General features: G+C 47.9%; 1 protein-coding gene across 1 annotated transcript in view; it reads right to left on the bottom strand.

The window, feature by feature from the left end:
* Positions 1 to 300: 300 nt before the first annotated feature.
* Positions 301 to 19698, bottom strand: part of actn1 (actinin, alpha 1) — a 124243-nt gene continuing 104845 nt past the window's right edge. The window contains 13 exon segments of the mRNA XM_065003382.1: positions 301 to 543; positions 4836 to 4994; positions 5455 to 5520; positions 6571 to 6651; positions 11672 to 11818; positions 11943 to 12122; positions 13026 to 13160; positions 13345 to 13527; positions 13957 to 13984; positions 14204 to 14255; positions 14258 to 14297; positions 15179 to 15287; positions 18232 to 18382. Of these exon segments, the coding sequence (XP_064859454.1) occupies positions 301 to 543; positions 4836 to 4994; positions 5455 to 5520; positions 6571 to 6651; positions 11672 to 11818; positions 11943 to 12122; positions 13026 to 13160; positions 13345 to 13527; positions 13957 to 13984; positions 14204 to 14255; positions 14258 to 14297; positions 15179 to 15287; positions 18232 to 18382 (1574 nt within the window).

Genomic DNA, 19698 nt, shown 5'->3' with positions numbered 1-19698 from the left:
GACTAGAGCAGGGCTGTAGTGATGGCCCAGTGAGAACAAGATGTTGATGTCTTTTCAATCAAAAATACATATTTTTTTAAACATATTTTTTACCAAAAATGACATATTTTCAACCAGAAATATGTATTTTTGACGTCTTTTCAAACAAAAGGACGTTTTGTCAACGTCTTGTGCTCACTGGGAGCGCAGTAGGAGGATCTTGTGGGCGGTGGAGAGAGCAGGTAAACTGGAGAGCGACCTCATAAGGCATAACCTCCCAGGGCATAACCTCCCAGGCCAGGGTCAAAGGTCACCTAAAGGTCACTCAGAGGTCACTCTCTCCGTGAAGTTCTGGTGTAGGAAGCGGTGGAGAAGGACATGTAGTCCAGGGCGCCGGGGTTGACTGCTGTTGACGTGCCAGATGATTTGTAGTTCTGTGCCCTGCCAGATGCTTGTTGATCTGTAGGGCGCCATGCGCGCGATGCAGTACTCTGCCTGATCAGGAGGCAACTCAGATGATTGTAGTTCTGCTGTTGACTGAAGCTCATCAGCCATGATGAAGTTCTGGTGTAGGAAGAGAGAAGAAGGAAAAATAGTTTTGTTTGAGTAAATAAGGATTTAATGTTTGATGTCTGTATTCACTGTATAGCCCTGCCAGATGCTTGTTGATCTGCTGTTGACTGTATAGCCCTGCCAGATGATTGTAGTTCTGCTGTTGACTGTATAGCCCTGCCAGATGCTTGTAGTTCTGCTGTTGACTGTATAGCCCTGCCAGATGATTGTTGATCTGCTGTTGACTGTATAGCCCTGCCAGATGATTGTAGTTCTGCTGTTGACTGTATAGCCCTGCCAGATGCTTGTAGTTCTGCTGTTGACTGTATAGCCCTGCCAGATGATTGTTGATCTGCTGTTGACTGTATAGCCCTGCCAGATGATTGTAGTTCTGCTGTTGACTGTATAGCCCTGCCAGATGCTTGTTGATCTGCTGTTGACTGTATAGCCCTGCCAGATGATTGTAGTTCTGCTGTTGACTCTATAGCCCTGCCAGATGATTGTAGTTCTGCTGTTGACTCTATAGCCCTGCCAGATGATTGTAGTTCTGCTGTTGACTGTATAGCCCTGCCAGATGATTGTAGTTCTGCTGTTGACTGTATAGCCCTGCCAGATGATTGTAGTTCTGCTGCCAGATGATTGTAGTTCTGCTGTTGACTGTATGCTGTTGACTGTAGCCCTGCCAGATGCTTGTAGTTCTGCTGTTGACTGTATAGCCCTGCCAGATGATTGTTGATCTGCTGTTGACTGTATAGCCCTGCCAGATGATTGTAGTTCTGCTGTTGACTGTATAGCCCTGCCAGATGATTGTGATTGTTCTGCTGTTGACTGTATAGCCCTGCCAGATGATTGTATAGCCCTGCCAGATGATTGTAGTTCTGCTGTTGACTGTATAGCCCTGCCAGATGATTGTAGTTCTGCTGTTGACTGCCAGATGATTGTTGATCTGCTGTTGAGTTCTGCTGATTGACTGTGTTGACTGTAGCCCTGCCAGATTCTGATTGTGATTGATCTGCTGTTGACTGTATAGCCCTGCCAGATGATTGTAGTTCTGCTGTTGACTGTATAGCCCTGCCAGATGCTTGTAGTTCTGCTGTTGACTGTATAGCCCTGCCAGATGATTGTAGTTCTGCTGTGATTGACTGCTGTTGACTAGCCCTGCCAGATGATTGTAGTTCTGCTGTTGACTGTATAGCCCTGCCAGATGATTGTAGTTCTGCTGTTGACTGTATAGCCCTGCCAGATGATTGTTGATCCCTGCTGTTGACTGTATAGCCCTGCCAGATGATTGTAGTTCTGCTGTTGACTGTATAGCCCTGCCAGATGACTGTAGTTCTGCTGTTGACTGTATAGCCCTGCCAGATGATTGTTCTGCTGTTGAGTTCTGCTGTTGACTCTATAGCCCTGCCAGATGATTGTTGATCTGCTGTTGACTGTATAGCCCTGCCAGATGATTGTAGTTCTGCTGTTGACTGTATAGCCCTGCCAGATGCTTGTAGTTCTGCTGTTGACTGTATAGCCCTGCCAGATGATTGTAGTTCTGCTGTTGACTGTATAGCCCTGCCAGATGATTGTAGTTCTGCTGTTGACTGTATAGCCCTGCCAGATGATTGTAGTTCTGCTGTTGACTGCCCTATAGCCCTTGCCAGATGATTGTTGATCTGCTGTTGACTGTATAGCCCTGCCAGATGATTGTAGTTCTGCTGTTGACTGTATAGCCCTGCCAGATGCTTGTAGTTCTGCTGTTGACTGTATAGCCCTGCCAGATGATTGTTGATCTGCTGTTGACTGTATAGCCCTGCCAGATGATTGTAGTTCTGCTGTTGACTGTATAGCCCTGCCAGATGCTGCTGTTGACTCTGCTGTTGACTGCTGTTGATAGCCCTGCCAGATGATTGTAGTTCTGCTGTTGACTGTATAGCCCTGCCAGATGCTTGTTGATCTGCTGTTGACTGTATAGCCCTGCCAGATGATTGTAGTTCTGCTGTTGACTCTATAGCCCTGCCAGATGATTGTAGTTCTGCTGTTGACTGTATAGCCCTGCCAGATGATTGTAGTTCTGCTGTTGACTGTATAGCCCTGCCAGATGATTGTAGTTCTGCTGTAGTTCTGCTGCTGTGACTGTATAGCCCTGCCAGATGCTTGTAGTTCTGCTGTTGACTGACCCTGCCAGATGATTGTAGATCTGCTGTTGACTGTAGCCCTGCCAGATGATTGTAGTTCTGCTGTTGACTGTATAGCCCTGCCAGATGCTTGTAGTTCTGCTGTTGACTGTATAGCCCTGCCAGATGATTGTAGTTCTGCTGTTGACTGTATAGCCCTGCCAGATGATTGTAGTTCTGCTGTTGACTGTATAGCCCTGCCAGATGATTGTAGTTCTGCTGTTGACTGTATAGCCCTGCCAGATGATTGTAGTTCTGCTGTTGACTGTATAGCCCTGCCAGATGCTTGTTGATCTGCTGTTGACTCTATAGCCCTGCCAGATGATTGTAGTTCTGCTGTTGACTGTATAGCCCTGCCAGATGATTGTAGTTCTGCTTGTTGACTGTATAGCCCTGCCAGATGCTTGTAGTTGTAGTTCTGCTGTTGACTGTATAGCCCTGATGATTGTAGTTCAGATGATTGTTGATCTGCTGTTGACTGTATAGCCCTGCCAGATGATTGTAGTTCTGCTGTTGACTGTATAGCCCTGCCAGATGCTTGTTGATCTGCTGTTGACTGTATAGCCCTGCCAGATGATTGTAGTTCTGCTGTTGACTCTATAGCCCTGCCAGATGATTGTAGTTCTGCTGTTGACTCTATAGCCCTGCCAGATGATTGTAGTTCTGCTGTTGACTGTATAGCCCTGCCAGATGATTGTGTGATCTGCCAGATGATTGACTGTATAGCCCTGCCAGATGATTGTAGTTCTGCTGTTGACTGTATAGCCCTGCCAGATGCTTGTAGTTCTGCTGTTGACTGTATAGCCCTGCCAGATGATTGTAGTTCTGCTGTTGACTGTATAGCCTTGCCAGATGATTGTAGTTCTGCTGTTGACTGTATAGCCCTGCCAGATGATTGTAGTTCTGCTGTTGACTGTATAGCCCTGCCAGATGATTATAGTTCTGCTGTTGACTCTATAGCCCTGCCAGATGATTGTTGATCTGCTGTTGACTGTATAGCCCTGCCAGATGCTTGTAGTTCTGCTGTTGACTCTATAGCCCTGCCAGATGATTGTTGATCTGCTGTTGACTGTATAGCCCTGCCAGATGCTTGTAGTTCTGCTGTTGACTGTATAGCCCTGCCAGATGATTGTAGTTCTGCTGTTGACTCTATAGCCCTGCCAGATGCTTGTAGTTCTGCTGTTGACTGTATAGCCCTGCCAGATGATTGATGATTGTTGATCTGCCCTGCCAGATGATTGTTGATCTGCTGTTGACTGTATAGCCCCTGCCAGATGATTGTAGTTCTGTATAGCCCTGCCAGATGCTTGTTGATCTGCCAGATGATTGTACTGCTGTTGATAGCCCTGCCAGATGATTGTAGTTCTGCTGTTGACTCTATAGCCCTGCCAGATGATTGTAGTTACTGTAGCCCTGCCAGATGATTGTAGTTCTGCTGTTGACTGTATAGCCCTGCCAGATGTTGCTGTTGACTGTATAGCCCTTTATTTTGATATATTTGCTGCTGTTGACTGTAGTTATATTTTTGACTGTATAGTTATTATAGTTCTTGAATATTGATATTTCTGCAGTTTGAATTTGAATTTCACTGGATGTTGTCAAATTGATCCCGCTAAAGGGATTGGCGCGGGAAGGGATCACAAACAGGTTAACTGATTGACTGATTACCTGATTGACTGATTGATTTACTGATTGAATAACCAATTAACTGATTGATTGATTGACTGATTGATTAACCGATTAATTTATTGATTGACTGATTAACTGATTGATTGACTGAATAACTGATTGATTAACTGATTGATTGACTGATTAACTGATTGATTGACTGATTGATTAACTGATTGATTAACCGATTAACTGATTGATTACCCGATTAACTGATTGATTGACTGATTAACTGATTGATTAACTGATTGATTACCCGATTAACTGATTGATTGACTGATTGATTAACTGATTGATTAACCGATTAACTGATTGATTAACGGATTAACAGATTGTTTAACTGATTAACTGATTGATTAACTGATTAACTGATTGATTAACTGATTGATTGATTGACTGATTGGTTGATTAACTGATTGATTTGATTGCTTGCTAGCTTGATTAATTGAATAATTGCTAAATGTATATGATTACCTTGTCCCCAGCCAGGACCTTGAAGGAGGCCATGACCTGGTCAGCGGTGTCAGTATCGGCCGTCTCTCGGGACATGAAATCAATAAAGGCCTGGAACGTGACCACGCCCACCCGGTTGGGATCCACGATGCTCATGATGCGAGAGAACTCCGCTTCACCCTATTGGACAGGAACCATAAACACTATCACCAAGGAGACCATCACCAGAGCAACAAGCAAATACACTGCAAGCATCACATCACATACTGCAGTTAGCAGATGGAGCTTTCACATAAAGGTGATATATAGACTGTGTTCCAAATGGCATACCAGTCCCTATAATATAGTGGACTACTTTTAACCAGGTCCCAGGCTATGACGTAAACAAACTATGCTTTTTATACTGTAAATGAGAGACAAGACATATTTTCTTGTTAAGAGATCAATCTGATCGTGATTGGTGGACCGTTTTGTTTTCAAATGAATGTGGACTGATCTTGAAGAGACAAGTGAACATTTGTTGCCTTTCCACAAATGGCTACAAGGCAGACAGACACATATTGATACATTCATAGGTTCATAGGCACACATAGGAGGGTACTTGACAGAGGGCGAGATGGAACGGGTGGTTTGGCTTTACCATGTTGTAACCGAGGGAGATAAGGCAGGTTTTGAAGTCTTCCGCTTCCATCATCCCTGTTTTCTTCTACAGGTACCAGCCAGGGACAAACAGTACGAAGGAGGAACAGATTGAAAGGTGGAAGAGGATGTATGGGGGGAGGATAAAGTAGGGGAGGGATGTCACAGGTACCCAGGTGGACATTAAGATGGGGGTGGACAGAAGAAGAAGAATTGAGGTAGAGGGGGCATAGAGGTGGGTACAGGGAATAAATTGAGGTAGAGGGGGCATAGAGGTGGGTACAGGGAATAAATTGAGGTAGAAGGGGGATGGAGGTGGGTACAGGGAATAAATTGAGGTAGAGGGGGATGGAGGTGGGTACAGGGAATAAATTGAGGTAGAGGGGGATGGAGGTGGGTGGGTACAGGGAATAAATTGAGGTAGAGGGGGATAGAGGTGGGTACAGGGAATAAATAGAGGTAGACGGGGGATGGAGGTGGGTACAGGAATAAATTGAGGTAGAAGGGGGATAGAGGTGGGTACAGGGAATAAATTGAGGTAGAAGGGGATGGAGGTGGGTACAGGGAATAAATTGAGGTAGAGGGGGATGGAGGTGGGTGGGTACAGGGAATAAATTGAGGTAGAGGGGATAGAGGTGGGTACAGGGAATAAATTGAGGTAGAAGGGGGATGGAGGTGGGTACAGGGAATAAATTGAGGTAGAAGGGGGGATGGAGGTGGGTACAGGGAATAAATTGAGGTAGAAGGGGGTGGAGGTGGGTACAGGGAATAAATTGAGGTAGAGGGGGGATAGAGGTGGGTACAGGGAATAAATTGAGGTAGAAGGGGGATGGAGGTGGGTACAGGGAATAAATTGAGGTAGAAGGGGGATAGAGGTGGGTACAGGGAATAAATTGAGGTAGAAGGGGGATGGAGGTGGGTACAGGGAATAAATTGAGGTAGAAGGGGGGATGGAGGTGTGTACAGGGAATGAATTGAGGTAGAGGGGGGATGGAGGTGGGTACAGGGAATAAATTCAGGTAGAAGGGGGATGGAAGGGAATAAAAGGTACAAAACAAAGAGAACAAAATGACATCGTTAACCTCAGGCCCCTGCAGTGTGGAGTTGTGTTCAGTACCTGTGCATCGTTGGCGATATCGAAGCCCAGACTGATCAGGCAGGCCTTGAACTCCTCAGCCCCCAGAGTGCCCGAGTGGTCCTGGGGTGTCAGGTGTGGTAGGGGGCCAGGTGTGAAGGGTCAGATGTGCCAGGTGTGAAGAGCCAGGTAGGAGCCCAGGCCAGGTGTGCCAGGTGTGAAACGCCAGGTACAGGGCAAGGCCAGGTATACCAGGTGTGAAGGGCCATGTGGAGGTGTGCCAGGTATCAGGTAAAGCCACAGTTCATGCAGCACAGCACACATGGAACAAGTGTGTCAGGGGGGTGTCAGAGGGGTTGTCAGAGGGGTGTCAGTGAAAGGGTTGGGTGAAGTAGACAGGAGGGGTAGGGTAGATAGGAGAGGGGAAGGGGTGTGTCATGCAGAAAGAGATGGGGGTGTTGGATGGATGATAAGGGTTGGGGTTAGGGGTGGATGGATGATAAGGGGTTGGGGATAGGGGTGGATGGATGGATGGATGATAAGTGAATGGGGATAAGGGTGGATGGATGATAAGGGGTTGGGGATAGGGGTGGATGGATGATAAGGGGTTGGGGATAGGGGTGGATGGATGATAAGGGGTTGGGAATAGGGGTGGATGGATGATAAGGGGTTGGGGATAGGGGTGGATGGATGATAAACGGGTTGGGGATAGGGGTGGATGGATGGATGGATGATAAGGGGTTGGGGATAGGGGTGGATGGATGATAAACGGGTTGGGGATAGGGGTGGATGGATGATAAGGGGTTGGGATAGGGAAGGATGGATGGATGATAAGGGGTTGGGTAGGGAAGGATGGATGATAAGGGGATGGGGATGGAGATAAGGGTGATGGATGGATGATAAGGGGTTGGGGATAGGGGTGGATGGATGATAAGAGGTTGGGGATAGGGGTTGGATGATAAGGGGTTGGATGGATGGATGGATGATAAGGGGTTGGGGATAGGGGTGGATGGATGATAAGGGGTTGGGAATAGGGGTGTATGGATGATAAGGGGTTGGGGATAGGGGTGTATGGATGATAAGGGGTTGGGGATAGGGGTGGATGGATGATAAGGGGTTGGGGATAGGGGTGGATGGATGATAAGGGGTTGGGGATAGGGGTGGATGGATGATAAGGGGTTGGGGATAAGGGTGGATGGATGATAAGGGGTTGGGGATAGGGTGTATGGATGATAAGGGGTTGGGGATAGGGGTGTATGGATGATAAGGGGTTGGGGATAGGGGTGGATGGATGATAAGAGGTTGGGGATAGGGGTGTATGGATGATAAGGGGTTGGGGATAGGGGTGGATGGATGGATGATAAGGGGTTGGGATAGGGGGAGGATGGATGATAAGGGGTTGGGAATAGGGGTGTATGGATGATAAGGGGTTGGGGATAGGGGTGTATGGATGATAAGGGGTTGGGTATAGGGGTGGATGGATGATAAGGGGTTGGGGATAGGGGTGGATGGATGATAAGGGGTTGGGGATAGGGGTGGATGGATGATAAGGGGTTGGGGATAAGGGTTGTAGGGGATGGATGGATGATAAGGGGTTGGGGATAGGGGTGGATGGATGATAAGGGGTTGGGGATAGGGGTGGATGGATGGATGATAAGGGGTTGGGGATAGGGGTGTATGGATGATAAGGGGTTGGGGATAGGGGTGTATGGATGATGATAAGGGGTTGGGGATAGGGGTGGATGGATGATAAGGGGTTGGGGATAGGGGTGTGGATGGATGATATGATAAGGGGTTGGGGATAGGGGTGGATGGATGGATGATAAGGGGTTGGGGATAGGGGAGGATGGATGGATGATAAGGGGTTGGGAATAGGGGTGGATGGATGATAAGGGGTTGGGGATAGGGGTGGATGGATGGATGATAATTGGTTGGGGATAGGGGTGGATGGATGATAAACGGGTTGGGGATAGGGGAGGATGGATGATAAGGGTGGATGGATGATAAGGGGTTGGATATAGGGGTGGATGGATGATAAGGGGTTGGGGATAGGGGTGGATGGATGATAAGGGGTTGGGGATAGGGGTGGATGGATGATAAGGGGTTGGGGATAGGGGTGGATGGATGATAAGAGGTTGGGGATAGGGGTGGATGGATGATAAGGGGTTGGGGATTGGGGCGGATGGATGATAAGGGGTTGGGGATAGGGGTGGATGGATGGATGATATAGGGGTTGGGGATAAGGGTGGATGGATGGATGATAAGGGGTTGGGATAGGGGTGGATGGATGATAAGAGGTTGGGGATAAGGGTGGATGGATGATAAGGGAGTACGGTTGATAAGGGGTTGGGGATAGGGGTGGATGGATGATAAGGGGTTGGGGATAGGGATGGATGGATGGATGATAAGGGGTTGGGATAGGGGTGGATGGATGATAAGGGGTCGGGGATAGGGGAGGATGGATGATAAGGGGTTGGGGATAGGGGTGGATGGATGATAAGGGGTTGGGGATAGGGGTGGATGGATGATAAGGGGTCGGGGATAGGGGAGGATGGATGATAAGGGGTTGGGGATAGGGGTGAATGGATGATAAGGGGTTGGGGATAGGGGTGGATGGATGATAAGGGGTTGGGGATAGGGATGGATGGATGATAAGGGGTTGGGGATGGAGGGATGGATGGATGGATGATACGGGGTTGGGGATAGGGGTGGATGGATCATAAGGGGTTGGGGATAGGGGTGGATGGATGGATGATAAGAGGTTGGGGATAGGGGTGGATGGATGATAAGGGGTTGGGGATAGGGGTGGATGGATGATAAGGGGTTGGGGATAGGGAGGATGGATGATAAGGGGTTGGGGATAGGGGAGGATGGATGATAAGGGGTTGGGGATAGGGGAGGATGGATGATAAGGGGTTGGGGATAGGGGTGGATGGATGATAAGGGAGTACGGTTGATAAGAGGTTGGGGATAAGGGAGTACGGTTGATAAGAGGTTGGGGATAGGGGTGGATGGATGATAAGGGAGTACGGTTGATAAGGGGTTGGGGCCATGCACAAGAAGAGACAGAGAACACAACACACGTTAGGACCTGAGGTGCTGAGGCTGTGACACAGTGCTGTGTTTGGTCCAGTGACAGGACATTCATTCAGAGGTAGTTGGGCACAGTGTGACAGGCAAACGGCTTTGTGTTACGGTGTGCGACAGGCATATATGTCCCTCATACATCATGTAACACAGTGGTTCCCAAAGTCAAGTGGTTTATTTATTTACATCTAGGTTTTGCCCCTGGAACTTGATTCAGAAATTCAAAGCTTGATGGGGCGAGGATTATTTGAATCAGCTGCGTTGGCTGGGTAGGGGAGGGGAGGGGCGGGGGCGGGGGGGGAGGGCGGGGGGGGGGGCGGGGAGGGGAGGGCGAGGGGGGCGGGGGAGGGCGGGGGGGGGGGGAGGGCGGGGGAGGGGAGGGGGAGGGCGGGGGGAGGGGGGGCGAGGGGAGGGGAGGGCGGGGGGGGGGGGGCGAGGGGAGGGGGGGGGCGAGGGGGGGGGGGGGGGAGGGGAGGCGGGGGGGCGGGGGCGGGGGGGAGGGGGCGAGGGGCGGGGGCGGGGGGGGGGAGGGGGGGAGGGAGGGGGCGAGGGCGGGGGCGAGGGAGAGGCGGGGGGGCGGGGGGCGAGGGGGGGGCGGGGGGGGGGCGGGGGGGAGGGGAGGAGGGCGAGGGAGGGCGGGGGGAGGGGCGGGGGGCGGGGGGGGGGGGGGAGGGGGGCGGGGGAGGGGGCGAGGGGAGGGCGAGGGCGGGGGTTGTGAAACCCTGGTATGAAACATATTTTTCCCCTTAGTCTGAGACATGACTGTAAAACCTTGTAAGGCCATAGGGACACGCTCTACAGCCACATGTCTCTGGGGGAAAAGTTGTCCCTACATATCTGCCTCCAATAGACTCCAATAAACCATCACGAACTCATAACCGCCCTAAAAAAACAAACTATTTTTAATTCAACGCTGCGTCATCGCGAGCGAGCGGAAAGACATGACAGACACGATTTCCCTTCCATAGTTATTTAACTGCGGTTATTACTGACTGATGAACAATAGCGTGGCTACGGAAGAATGCATGAGGTCATGGAGAAATGTAACGGTGGATTCTATAAAGGCTCGGTTGGGGATACGGGGGAGTGTGTAGGTGGGGTGTGTAGGTGGGGTGTGTAGGAGGAGTGTGTAGGTGGAGTGTGTAGGTGGAGTGTGTAGGTGGGTGTGTAGGTGGGGTGTGTAGGTGGGGTGTGTAGGTGGGGTGTGTAGGAGGAGTGTGTAGGTGTGTAGGTGGAGTGTGGAGGTGGAGTGTGTGTAGGTGGGTGTAGGTGTGTGTAGGTGGGGTGTGTAGGTGGGGTGTGTAGGTGGAGTGTGTAGGTGGAGTCTATAAAGGCTCGGTTGGGGATACGGGGGAGTGTGTAGGTGGGATGTGTAGGAGGAGTGTGTAGGTGGAGTCTATAAAGGCTCGGTTTTAAAACGGTCTAACCCCCCACACAGCACCTCTTCCTCCCTGAAACGGTCTAACCCCCCCCCACACAGCACCTCTTCCTCCCTGAAACGGTCTAACCCCCCCACACAGCACCTCTTCCTCCCTGAAACGGCCTAACCCCCCCCCCCACAGCACCTCTTCATCCCTGAAACGGCCTAACCCCCCCCACACAGCACCTCTTCCTCCCTGAAACGGCCTAACCCCCCACACACAGCACCTCTTCCTCCCTGAAACGGCCTAACCCCCCCCACACAGCACCTCTTCATCCCTGAAACGGCCTAACCCCCCCCACACAGCACCTCTTCCTCCCTGAAACGGCCTAACCCCCCCCACACACAGCACCTCTTCATCCCTGAAACGGTCTAACCCCCCACACAGCACCTCTTCATCCCTGAAACGGTCGGCACCTCTTCCTCCCTGTACGGTCTCTAACCCCCCCCACAGCACCTCTTCCTCCCTGTACGGTCTCTAACCCCCCCACAGCACCTCTTCCTCCCTGTACGGTCTAACTAACACCTCTTCCTCCCAACCCCCCCCACACAGCACCTCTTCCTCCCTGTACGGTCTCTAACCCCCCCACACAGCACCTCTTCCTCCCTGTACGGTCTCTTCTCTGTGAAACTGACCCTGTCGAAGTGGTTGAAGGAGGCTCTGAACTCGTTCATCTGGTCCTGGCTGATGCCTTTGGCGTCCCTCGTCAGAATCTGGTTCTCGATCTCGTTGATGGTTCTGGCGATGGTGGTCAGGAGCTGCTCCCAGCCCACACGGATATGCTGAAGGGGGGGTGATCAGACCCAAGATAGTCATCGTAAGGTCACACATTCAAAAACGTATTGTGAAGGTTCTGCGGTTCTCAATAAGAATTGTACCCGATCTCAATATCGTTTGCGTTCTTACCTCCATGGTGTAGTTGGTGTGTTTGTTGTCGAAGATGAGAGCTTCCTGAATCAGTTGGTGGTCTCCCTCCAATTGGTCGATCTTTGGCTTGTAGTTGACAATGTTCTTCTCGTATTGGCGGAGGTGGGTCAGCTGATCCTCCAGGGTTCCGTGCATCTCGATGGAGATACGACCAATCTCCTGCAGAGAGAGAAACATGGAGGAGGAGGAGGAGGAGGGGGTTCAGCAAAACCAACTGGACAGAATGTTTGAGTTAAACCTCTCTCTGAGAACACGGACTACGAAGTGACACTCTTTTTCATGGGGGTCCGTGGAGCCGGACGGTAGGGGCTGGTAATATGAGTTGTGGATTGTACACCCAGGACGCCAGTATTGTAGTCAAGTCACTAAACCTCAAGTCCAAGTCCAGTCCCAAGAATTCAGAGTCCAAGTCCAGTCACAAGTCCCAAGCATTCAGTCCAAGTCCAGTCACAAGTCCCAAGCATTCAGAGTCTTTCATTCAGAGTCCAAGTCCAGTCACAAGTCCCAAGCATTCAGAGTCTTTCATTCTGAGTCCAAGTCCAGTCACAAGTCCCAAGCATTCAGAGTCTTTCATTCAGAGTCCAAGTCCAGTAACAAGTCCCAAGCATTCAGAGTCCAAGTCCAGGCACAAGTCCCAAGCATTCAGAGTCCAAGTCCAGTCACAAGTCCCAAGCATTCAGAGTCTTTCATTCTGAGTCCAAGTCCAGTTCTACTGGACATTACAGTGTAATGTTCTGATATTGATAGCAATACCCCCAAAGGAACCTATGGAGCCAGTAAGTTCAATACTAATGGTAATTTCTGCTCTGCCTGGACTTTGGACCATGGAAATAGAATGAATAGAACATTCTGGTTCTCTACTCTGGGTCGCCTCCATCTTGGACGTTGGCTTGGTTGGGTTAGGGTTAGAGTAAAGGTTAGAGGTCAGGGGTTGGTCTAGGATAAGTGTGTGGACTGACCTCCATCTTGGTCTGGATCCAGGGCCCCGATGACGTTGGCTTGGTTGGGTTAGGGTAAAGGTTAGAGGTCAGGGGTAGGTCTAGGATAAGTGTGTGGACTGACCTCCATCTTGGTCTGGATCCAGGGCCCGATGACGTTGGCTTGGTTGGCGAACTGCCTGCGGAGACGCTCGTTGTTCTGCTGCCGGGCGTTCTCTTCTATCAGAGCCTGGTCCCTCTGGGGAACCAGCTGTCTCACCTGAGGAATGACAGACAACGGGACAAACACGTAGTTAGACCCTCGTTTTATCCCTCTGATATCTAAGTACCTTGGTCACCTGATGAGGTTTAACCCCTTGGACACTAGATGATAATAAGAAGGTAGTGCAGGAATCCTCCAACCAGGATATCTGGAGAACCTGGGAATTGTGCAACTCGTGTACCTTGTCCCATTTGGCGTTGATGTCCTGAGGGTTGATGGTGGTGTAAGGGTTGGTGCCAGCCATGTTCACATGATAGGTGGCCACTATCTTGGCGATGTCATTGTGGATGCCCAGGATGGCACCGCGTTCCTTATCCGCATCAGGGAGAGTGGCTTTAAACTGCTCGTGGGCTGTACTGAGACCCTGTGGGAGGGAAAGACAGAGATACACACACATACACACACACACATGCGTACACACACACACACGATCAAAAGATGCCAAGAATTGTGTTTTTAAATCTGTGTGTGTGTGTGTGTGTGTGTACGCACGCTAACCTGTATCTCCTCTATGGTGTATGTGTATGTGTATGTGCCCCTCTACAGTACTAACCTGTATCTCCTCTACAGTACTAACCTGTATCTCCTCTACAGTACTAACCTGTATCTCCTCTACAGTACTAACCTGTATCTCCTCTACAGTACTAACCTGTATCTCCTCTATGGTACTAACCTGTATCTCCTCTACAGTACTAACCTGTATCTCCTCTACAGTACTAACCTGTATCCCCTCTACAGTACTAACCTGTATCTCCTCTACGGTACTAACCTGTATCTCCTCTACAGTACTAACCTGTATCTCCTCTACAGTACTAACTAACCTGTATCTCCTCTACAGTACTAACCTGTATCTCCTCTATAGTACTAACCTGTATCTCCTCTATGGTACTAACCTGTATCTCCTCTACAGTACTAACCTGTCTCTCCTCTACAGTACTAACCTGTATCTCCTCTACAGTACTAACCTGTATCTCCTCTACAGTACTAACCTGTATCTCCTCTACAGTACTAACCTGTATCTCCTCTACAGTGGTGTGAACTAACCTGTCCTCAGATCCTCCATGGCTCCCTCCATCCAGTTGTGTGAACTATGGCAAACTCCAGATACAACTGGTCTATGGTCTCCAGATCCTCCTGTTTCAGACACACACACCAGAGAGAGTTGTTGAGAGAGCAGAGATAGAGAGAGAGAGAGAGAAAGAAAACAGTCAGCGCATTGAGCAAGACGAAAGTCAATTGACTACAACTGGTCTCTAGAATAATCTCACACACAAAGGACTACAGATTCTCTAGAATTAATCAGGACTACAGATGAGAATCATCTAGAATAATAATCACAAAGGACTACAGATGAGAATCATCTAGAATAATAATCACAAAGGACTACAGATGAGAATCATCTAGAATAATAATCACAAAGGACTACAGATGAGAATCATCTAGAATAATAATCACAAAGGACTACAGATGAGAATCATCTAGAATAATAATCACACACAAAGGACTACAGATGAGAATCATCTAGAATAATAATCACAAAGGACTACAGATGAGAATCATCTAGAATAATAATCACAAAGGACTACAGATGAGAATCATCTAGAATAATAATCACAAAGGACTACAAAGGACTAATAATCAGATGAGAATCATCTAGAATAATAATCACACACAAAGGACTACAGATGAGAATCATCTAGAATAATAATCACAAAGGACTACAGATGAGAATCATCTAGAATAATAATCACAAAGGACTACAGATGAGAATCATCTAGAATAATAATCACAACAAGGGACTACAGATGAGAATCATCTAGAATAATAATCACAAAGGACGATGAGAATCATCTGGTCCAAGTCAAATAAATGAATCAAAATATTAATATAGTATTGGACAGTCATTCCACTGTGAATAAGAGAACCTATTCACATTAGTTACCATTGTGTGTGTGGGTCTGAGGGGGCCTTTGGCCTTTCTAGCAATTCTAAGTTTCAGGTTCCTCCTACAGTACCTGCAGAGCTTCGCTGCGTTTCTGGGTCAGGGCTCCTAGGGCGTCCCATCGGTCACATATCCTCTGGCATCGCCTGTTCACACTGGGTGAGTCGTAGTAGTCCAGCTCACTGGGGGGGGGGGGGGGGGGGGACAAAGAAAGAGACAGACGTTATATCACACCACATTTTATGTGTCACCTGCGCCGAATACAACAGGTGTAGTAGACCTTACAGTGAAATGCCGAATACAACAGGTGTAGTAGACCTTACAGTGAAATGCTGAATACAACAGGTGTAGTAGACCTCACAGTGAAATGCTGAATACAACAGGTGTAGTAGACCTTACAGTGAAATGCTGAATACAACAGGTGTAGTAGACCTTACAGTGAAATGCTGAATACAACAGGTGTAGTAGACCTCACAGTGAAATGCTAGACCTCCTTACAGTGAAATGCTGAATACAACAGGTGTAGTAGACCTCACAGTGAAATGCTGAATACAACAGGTGTAGACCTCACAGTGAACTGAATACTCACAGTGAAATGCTGAATACAACAGGTGTAGTAGACCTCACAGTGAAATGCTGAATACAACAGGTGTAGTAGACCTCACAGTGAAATGCTGAATACAACAGGTGTAGTAGACCTCACAGTGAAATGCTGAATACAACAGGTGTAGTAGACCTCACAGTGAAATGCTGATACAACAGGTGTAGTAGACCTCACAGTGAAATGCTGAATACAACAGGTGTAGTAGAATGCTGAATACAACAGGTGTAGTAGACCTTACAGTGAAATGCTGAATACAACAGGTGTAGTAGACCTCACAGTGAAATGCTGAATACAACAGGTGTAGTAGACCTTACAGTGAAATGCTGAATACAACAGGTGTAGATAGACCTCACAGTGAAATGCTGAATACAACAGGTGTAGTAGACCTTACAGTGTAATGCTGAATACAACAGGTGTAGTAGAATGCTGAATACAACAGGTGTAGATAGACCTTACAATGAAATGCTGAATACAACAGGTGTAGATAGACCTCACAGTGAAATGCTGATTACAACAGGTGTAGTAGACCTTACAGTGAAATGCTGAATACAACAAGTGTAGATAGACCTCACAGTGAAATGCTGAATACAACAGGTGTAGTAGACCTTACAGTGAAATGCTGAATACAACAGGTGTAGTAGACCTTACAGTGAAATGCTGAATACAACAGGTGTAGATAGACCTCACAGTGAAATGCTGAATACAACAGGTGTAGATAGACCTCACAGTGAAATGCTGAATACAACAGGTGTGGTAGACCTCACAGTGAAATGCTGATACAACAGGTGTAGTAGACCTCACAGTGAAATGCTGAATACAACAGGTGTAGTAGAATGCTGAATACAACAGGTGTAGTAGACCTCACAGTGAAATACTGAATACAACAGGTGTAGTAGACCTTACAGTGAAATGCTGAATACAACAGGTGTAGAAAGACCTTACAGTGAAATGCTGAATACAACAGGTGTAGATAGACCAGTTAAATGCTGAATACAACAGGTGTAGATAGACCAGTGAAATGCTGAATACAACAGGTGTAGATAGACCAGTTAAATGCTTAGTTACAAGCTCCGTAACCAACAATGCAGTTTTAAGAAAAATAATTGGTAAGAAAGTATAAAAAATGGTCAAAAGTTTGGACACATCAATTTGTTTGGACTCATTCAAGGGTTTTTCTTAATTTTTTAATATTTTCTACATATGTAGAATAATAGTGAAGACATCAAAACTATGAAATAACACATATGGAATCATGTAGTAACCTAACAAGTGTTAAACACATCATATGATTAGGTGTTCAGGAGTCTTATATCTTGGGGGTAGAAGCTGTTAATTAAGAAGCCTTTAGGACCTAGAATTGGCGCTCCGGTACCGCTTGCCGTGTGGTAGCAGAGAGAACAGCCTGCGACTTGAGTGACTGGTGAATTTTTAGGGCCTTCCTCTGACACCGCCTGGTATAGAGGTCCTGGATGGCAGGAAGCTTGGCCCCAGTGATGGTAGTGCGTACGACCAAGTACCTCTGTAGTGCCTTGCGGTCGGAGGCCAAGCAGTTGCCAACCAGTCAGGATGTTCTCGATGGTGCAGCTGTAGAACATTTTGAGGATCTGAGGACCAATGCCAAATCTTTTCAGTCTTGTTGGTGATGTGGACACCAAGGAACTTGAAGCTCTCAACCTGCTCAACTGCAGCCCCGTCGATGAGAATGGGGGCGTGCTCGGTCCTCCTTTTCTTGTAGTCCACGATCATCTCCTTTGTCTTGATCACGTTGAGGGAGAGGTTGTTGTCACTGAACTCCTTCCTATATGTCTCGTCGTTGTCGGTGATCAGGTCTTCCACTGTTGTGTTGTCGGCAAACCGGTAACAACGATGATGTAGTGGTGGACATTCGACTACAAAATTATTGATTCCCTCCCTACCCCTCCATCCCTCCCTCTACCCATCCATCCCTCCCTCTACCCATCCATCCCTCCCTCTACCCCTCCATCCCTCCCTCTACCCATCCATCCCTCCCTCTACCCATCCATCCCTCCCTCTACCCATCCCTCCCTCTACCCCTCCATCCCTCCCTCTACCCCTCCATCCCTCCCTCTACCCATCCATCCCTCCCTCTACCCATCCATCCCTCCCTCTACCCATCCCTCCCTCTACCCCTCCATCCCTCCCTCTACCCATCCATCCCTCCCTCTACCCATCCATCCATCCCTCCCTCTACCCCTCCATCCCTCCCTCTACCCATCCATCCCTCCCTCCCTCTACCCCTCCATCCCTCCCTCTACCCATCCATCCCTCCCTCTACCCATCCATCCATCCCTCCCTCTACCCCTCCATCCCTCCCTCTACCCCTCCATCCCTCCCTCTACCCATCCATCCATCCCTCCCTCTACCCCTCCATCCCTCCCTCTACCCATCCATCCCTCCCTCTACCCATCCATCCCTCCCTCTACCCATCCATCCCTCCCTCCCTCTACCCATCCCTCCCTCTACCCATCCATCCATCCCTCCCTCCCTCCCTCCCTCCTTACTTTAACTCCTGAGCGATGGCAGCTATCTGCTCTACGCGGTCCTGGTGCGCGGCCAGGTCACTCTCGAAGGCCTCGTGTTTCTTCAGCAGAGCCTTGATCTCAGACAGAGAGGCCGTCTCAAAGTCCCGCGCCTGCAGCATCTCCTCCTTACCTGCAGGGGGAGACACACATCACAGACATTACACATCAATATAAAGGCCTAATGGAAAATGGATGAAGTAAGTCAACTAATACAGAATCTACAGTATGTTGAACAAAGCCAGCCTAAAGAGGTGCTGCAGTGGTCTTCAATTCCATATCAAATAATTTATGGTTAAAAATTAAAGGGGCAATTTGCAGTTCCTGTACATCCAGTTTTGGATTTAGAAATGAATGACGTGTACTCATTGATGATGTGTACTCATTGATGTGTACTCATTGATGTGTACTCATTGAAGATGTGTACTCATTGATGATGTGTACTCATTGATGTGTACTCATTGATGATGTGTACTCATTGATGATGTGTACTCATTGATGATGTGTACTCATTGATGTGTACTCATTGATGATGTGTACTCATTGATGATGTGTACTCATTGATGATGTGTACTCATTGATGTGTACTCATTGATGATGTGTACTCATTGATGTGTACTCATTGATGTGTACTCATTGATGATGTGTACTCATTGATGATGTGTACTCATTGATGTGTACTCATTGATGTGTACTCATTGATGTGTACTCATTGATGTGTACTCATTGATGATGTGTACTCATTGATGATGTGTACTCATTGATGTGTACTCATTGATGTGTACTCATTGATGATGTGTACTCATTGATGATGTGTACTCATTGATGATGTGTACTCATTGATGTGTACTCATTGATGTGTACTCATTGATGATGTGTACTCATTGATGTGTACTCATTGATGTGTACTCATTGATGTGTACTCATTGATGATGTGTACTCATTGATGTGTACTCATTGATGATGTGTACTCATTGATGATGTGTACTCATTGATGTGTACTCATTGATGATGTGTACTCATTGATGATGTGTACTCATTGGTGTGTACTCATTGATGATGTGTACTCATTGATGATGTGTACTCATTGATGTGTACTCATTGATGTTGTGTACTCATTGGTGTGTACTCATTGATGATGTGTACTCATTGATGATGTGTACTCATTGATGTGTACTCATTGATGTGTACTCATTGATGATGTGTACTCATTGATGATGTGTACTCATTGATGTGTACTCATTGATGTGTACTCATTGATGATGTGTACTCATTGATGATGTGTACTCATTGATGTGTACTCATTGATGTGTACTCATTGATGATGTGTACTCATTGATGATGTGTACTCATTGATGATGTGTACTCATTGATGTGTACTCACTCATTGCTGTGTACTCACTCATTGATGTGTACTCATTGATGTGTACTCATTGATGATGTGTACTC

This window comes from Oncorhynchus nerka, linkage group LG18 (genome assembly GCF_034236695.1).
Source record: "Oncorhynchus nerka isolate Pitt River linkage group LG18, Oner_Uvic_2.0, whole genome shotgun sequence".
NCBI classification, from domain to species: Eukaryota; Metazoa; Chordata; class Actinopteri; order Salmoniformes; family Salmonidae; genus Oncorhynchus; species Oncorhynchus nerka.
Note: the sequence above shows the minus strand (reverse complement) of the source record. Positions and strands in the feature narration are given on the sequence as shown.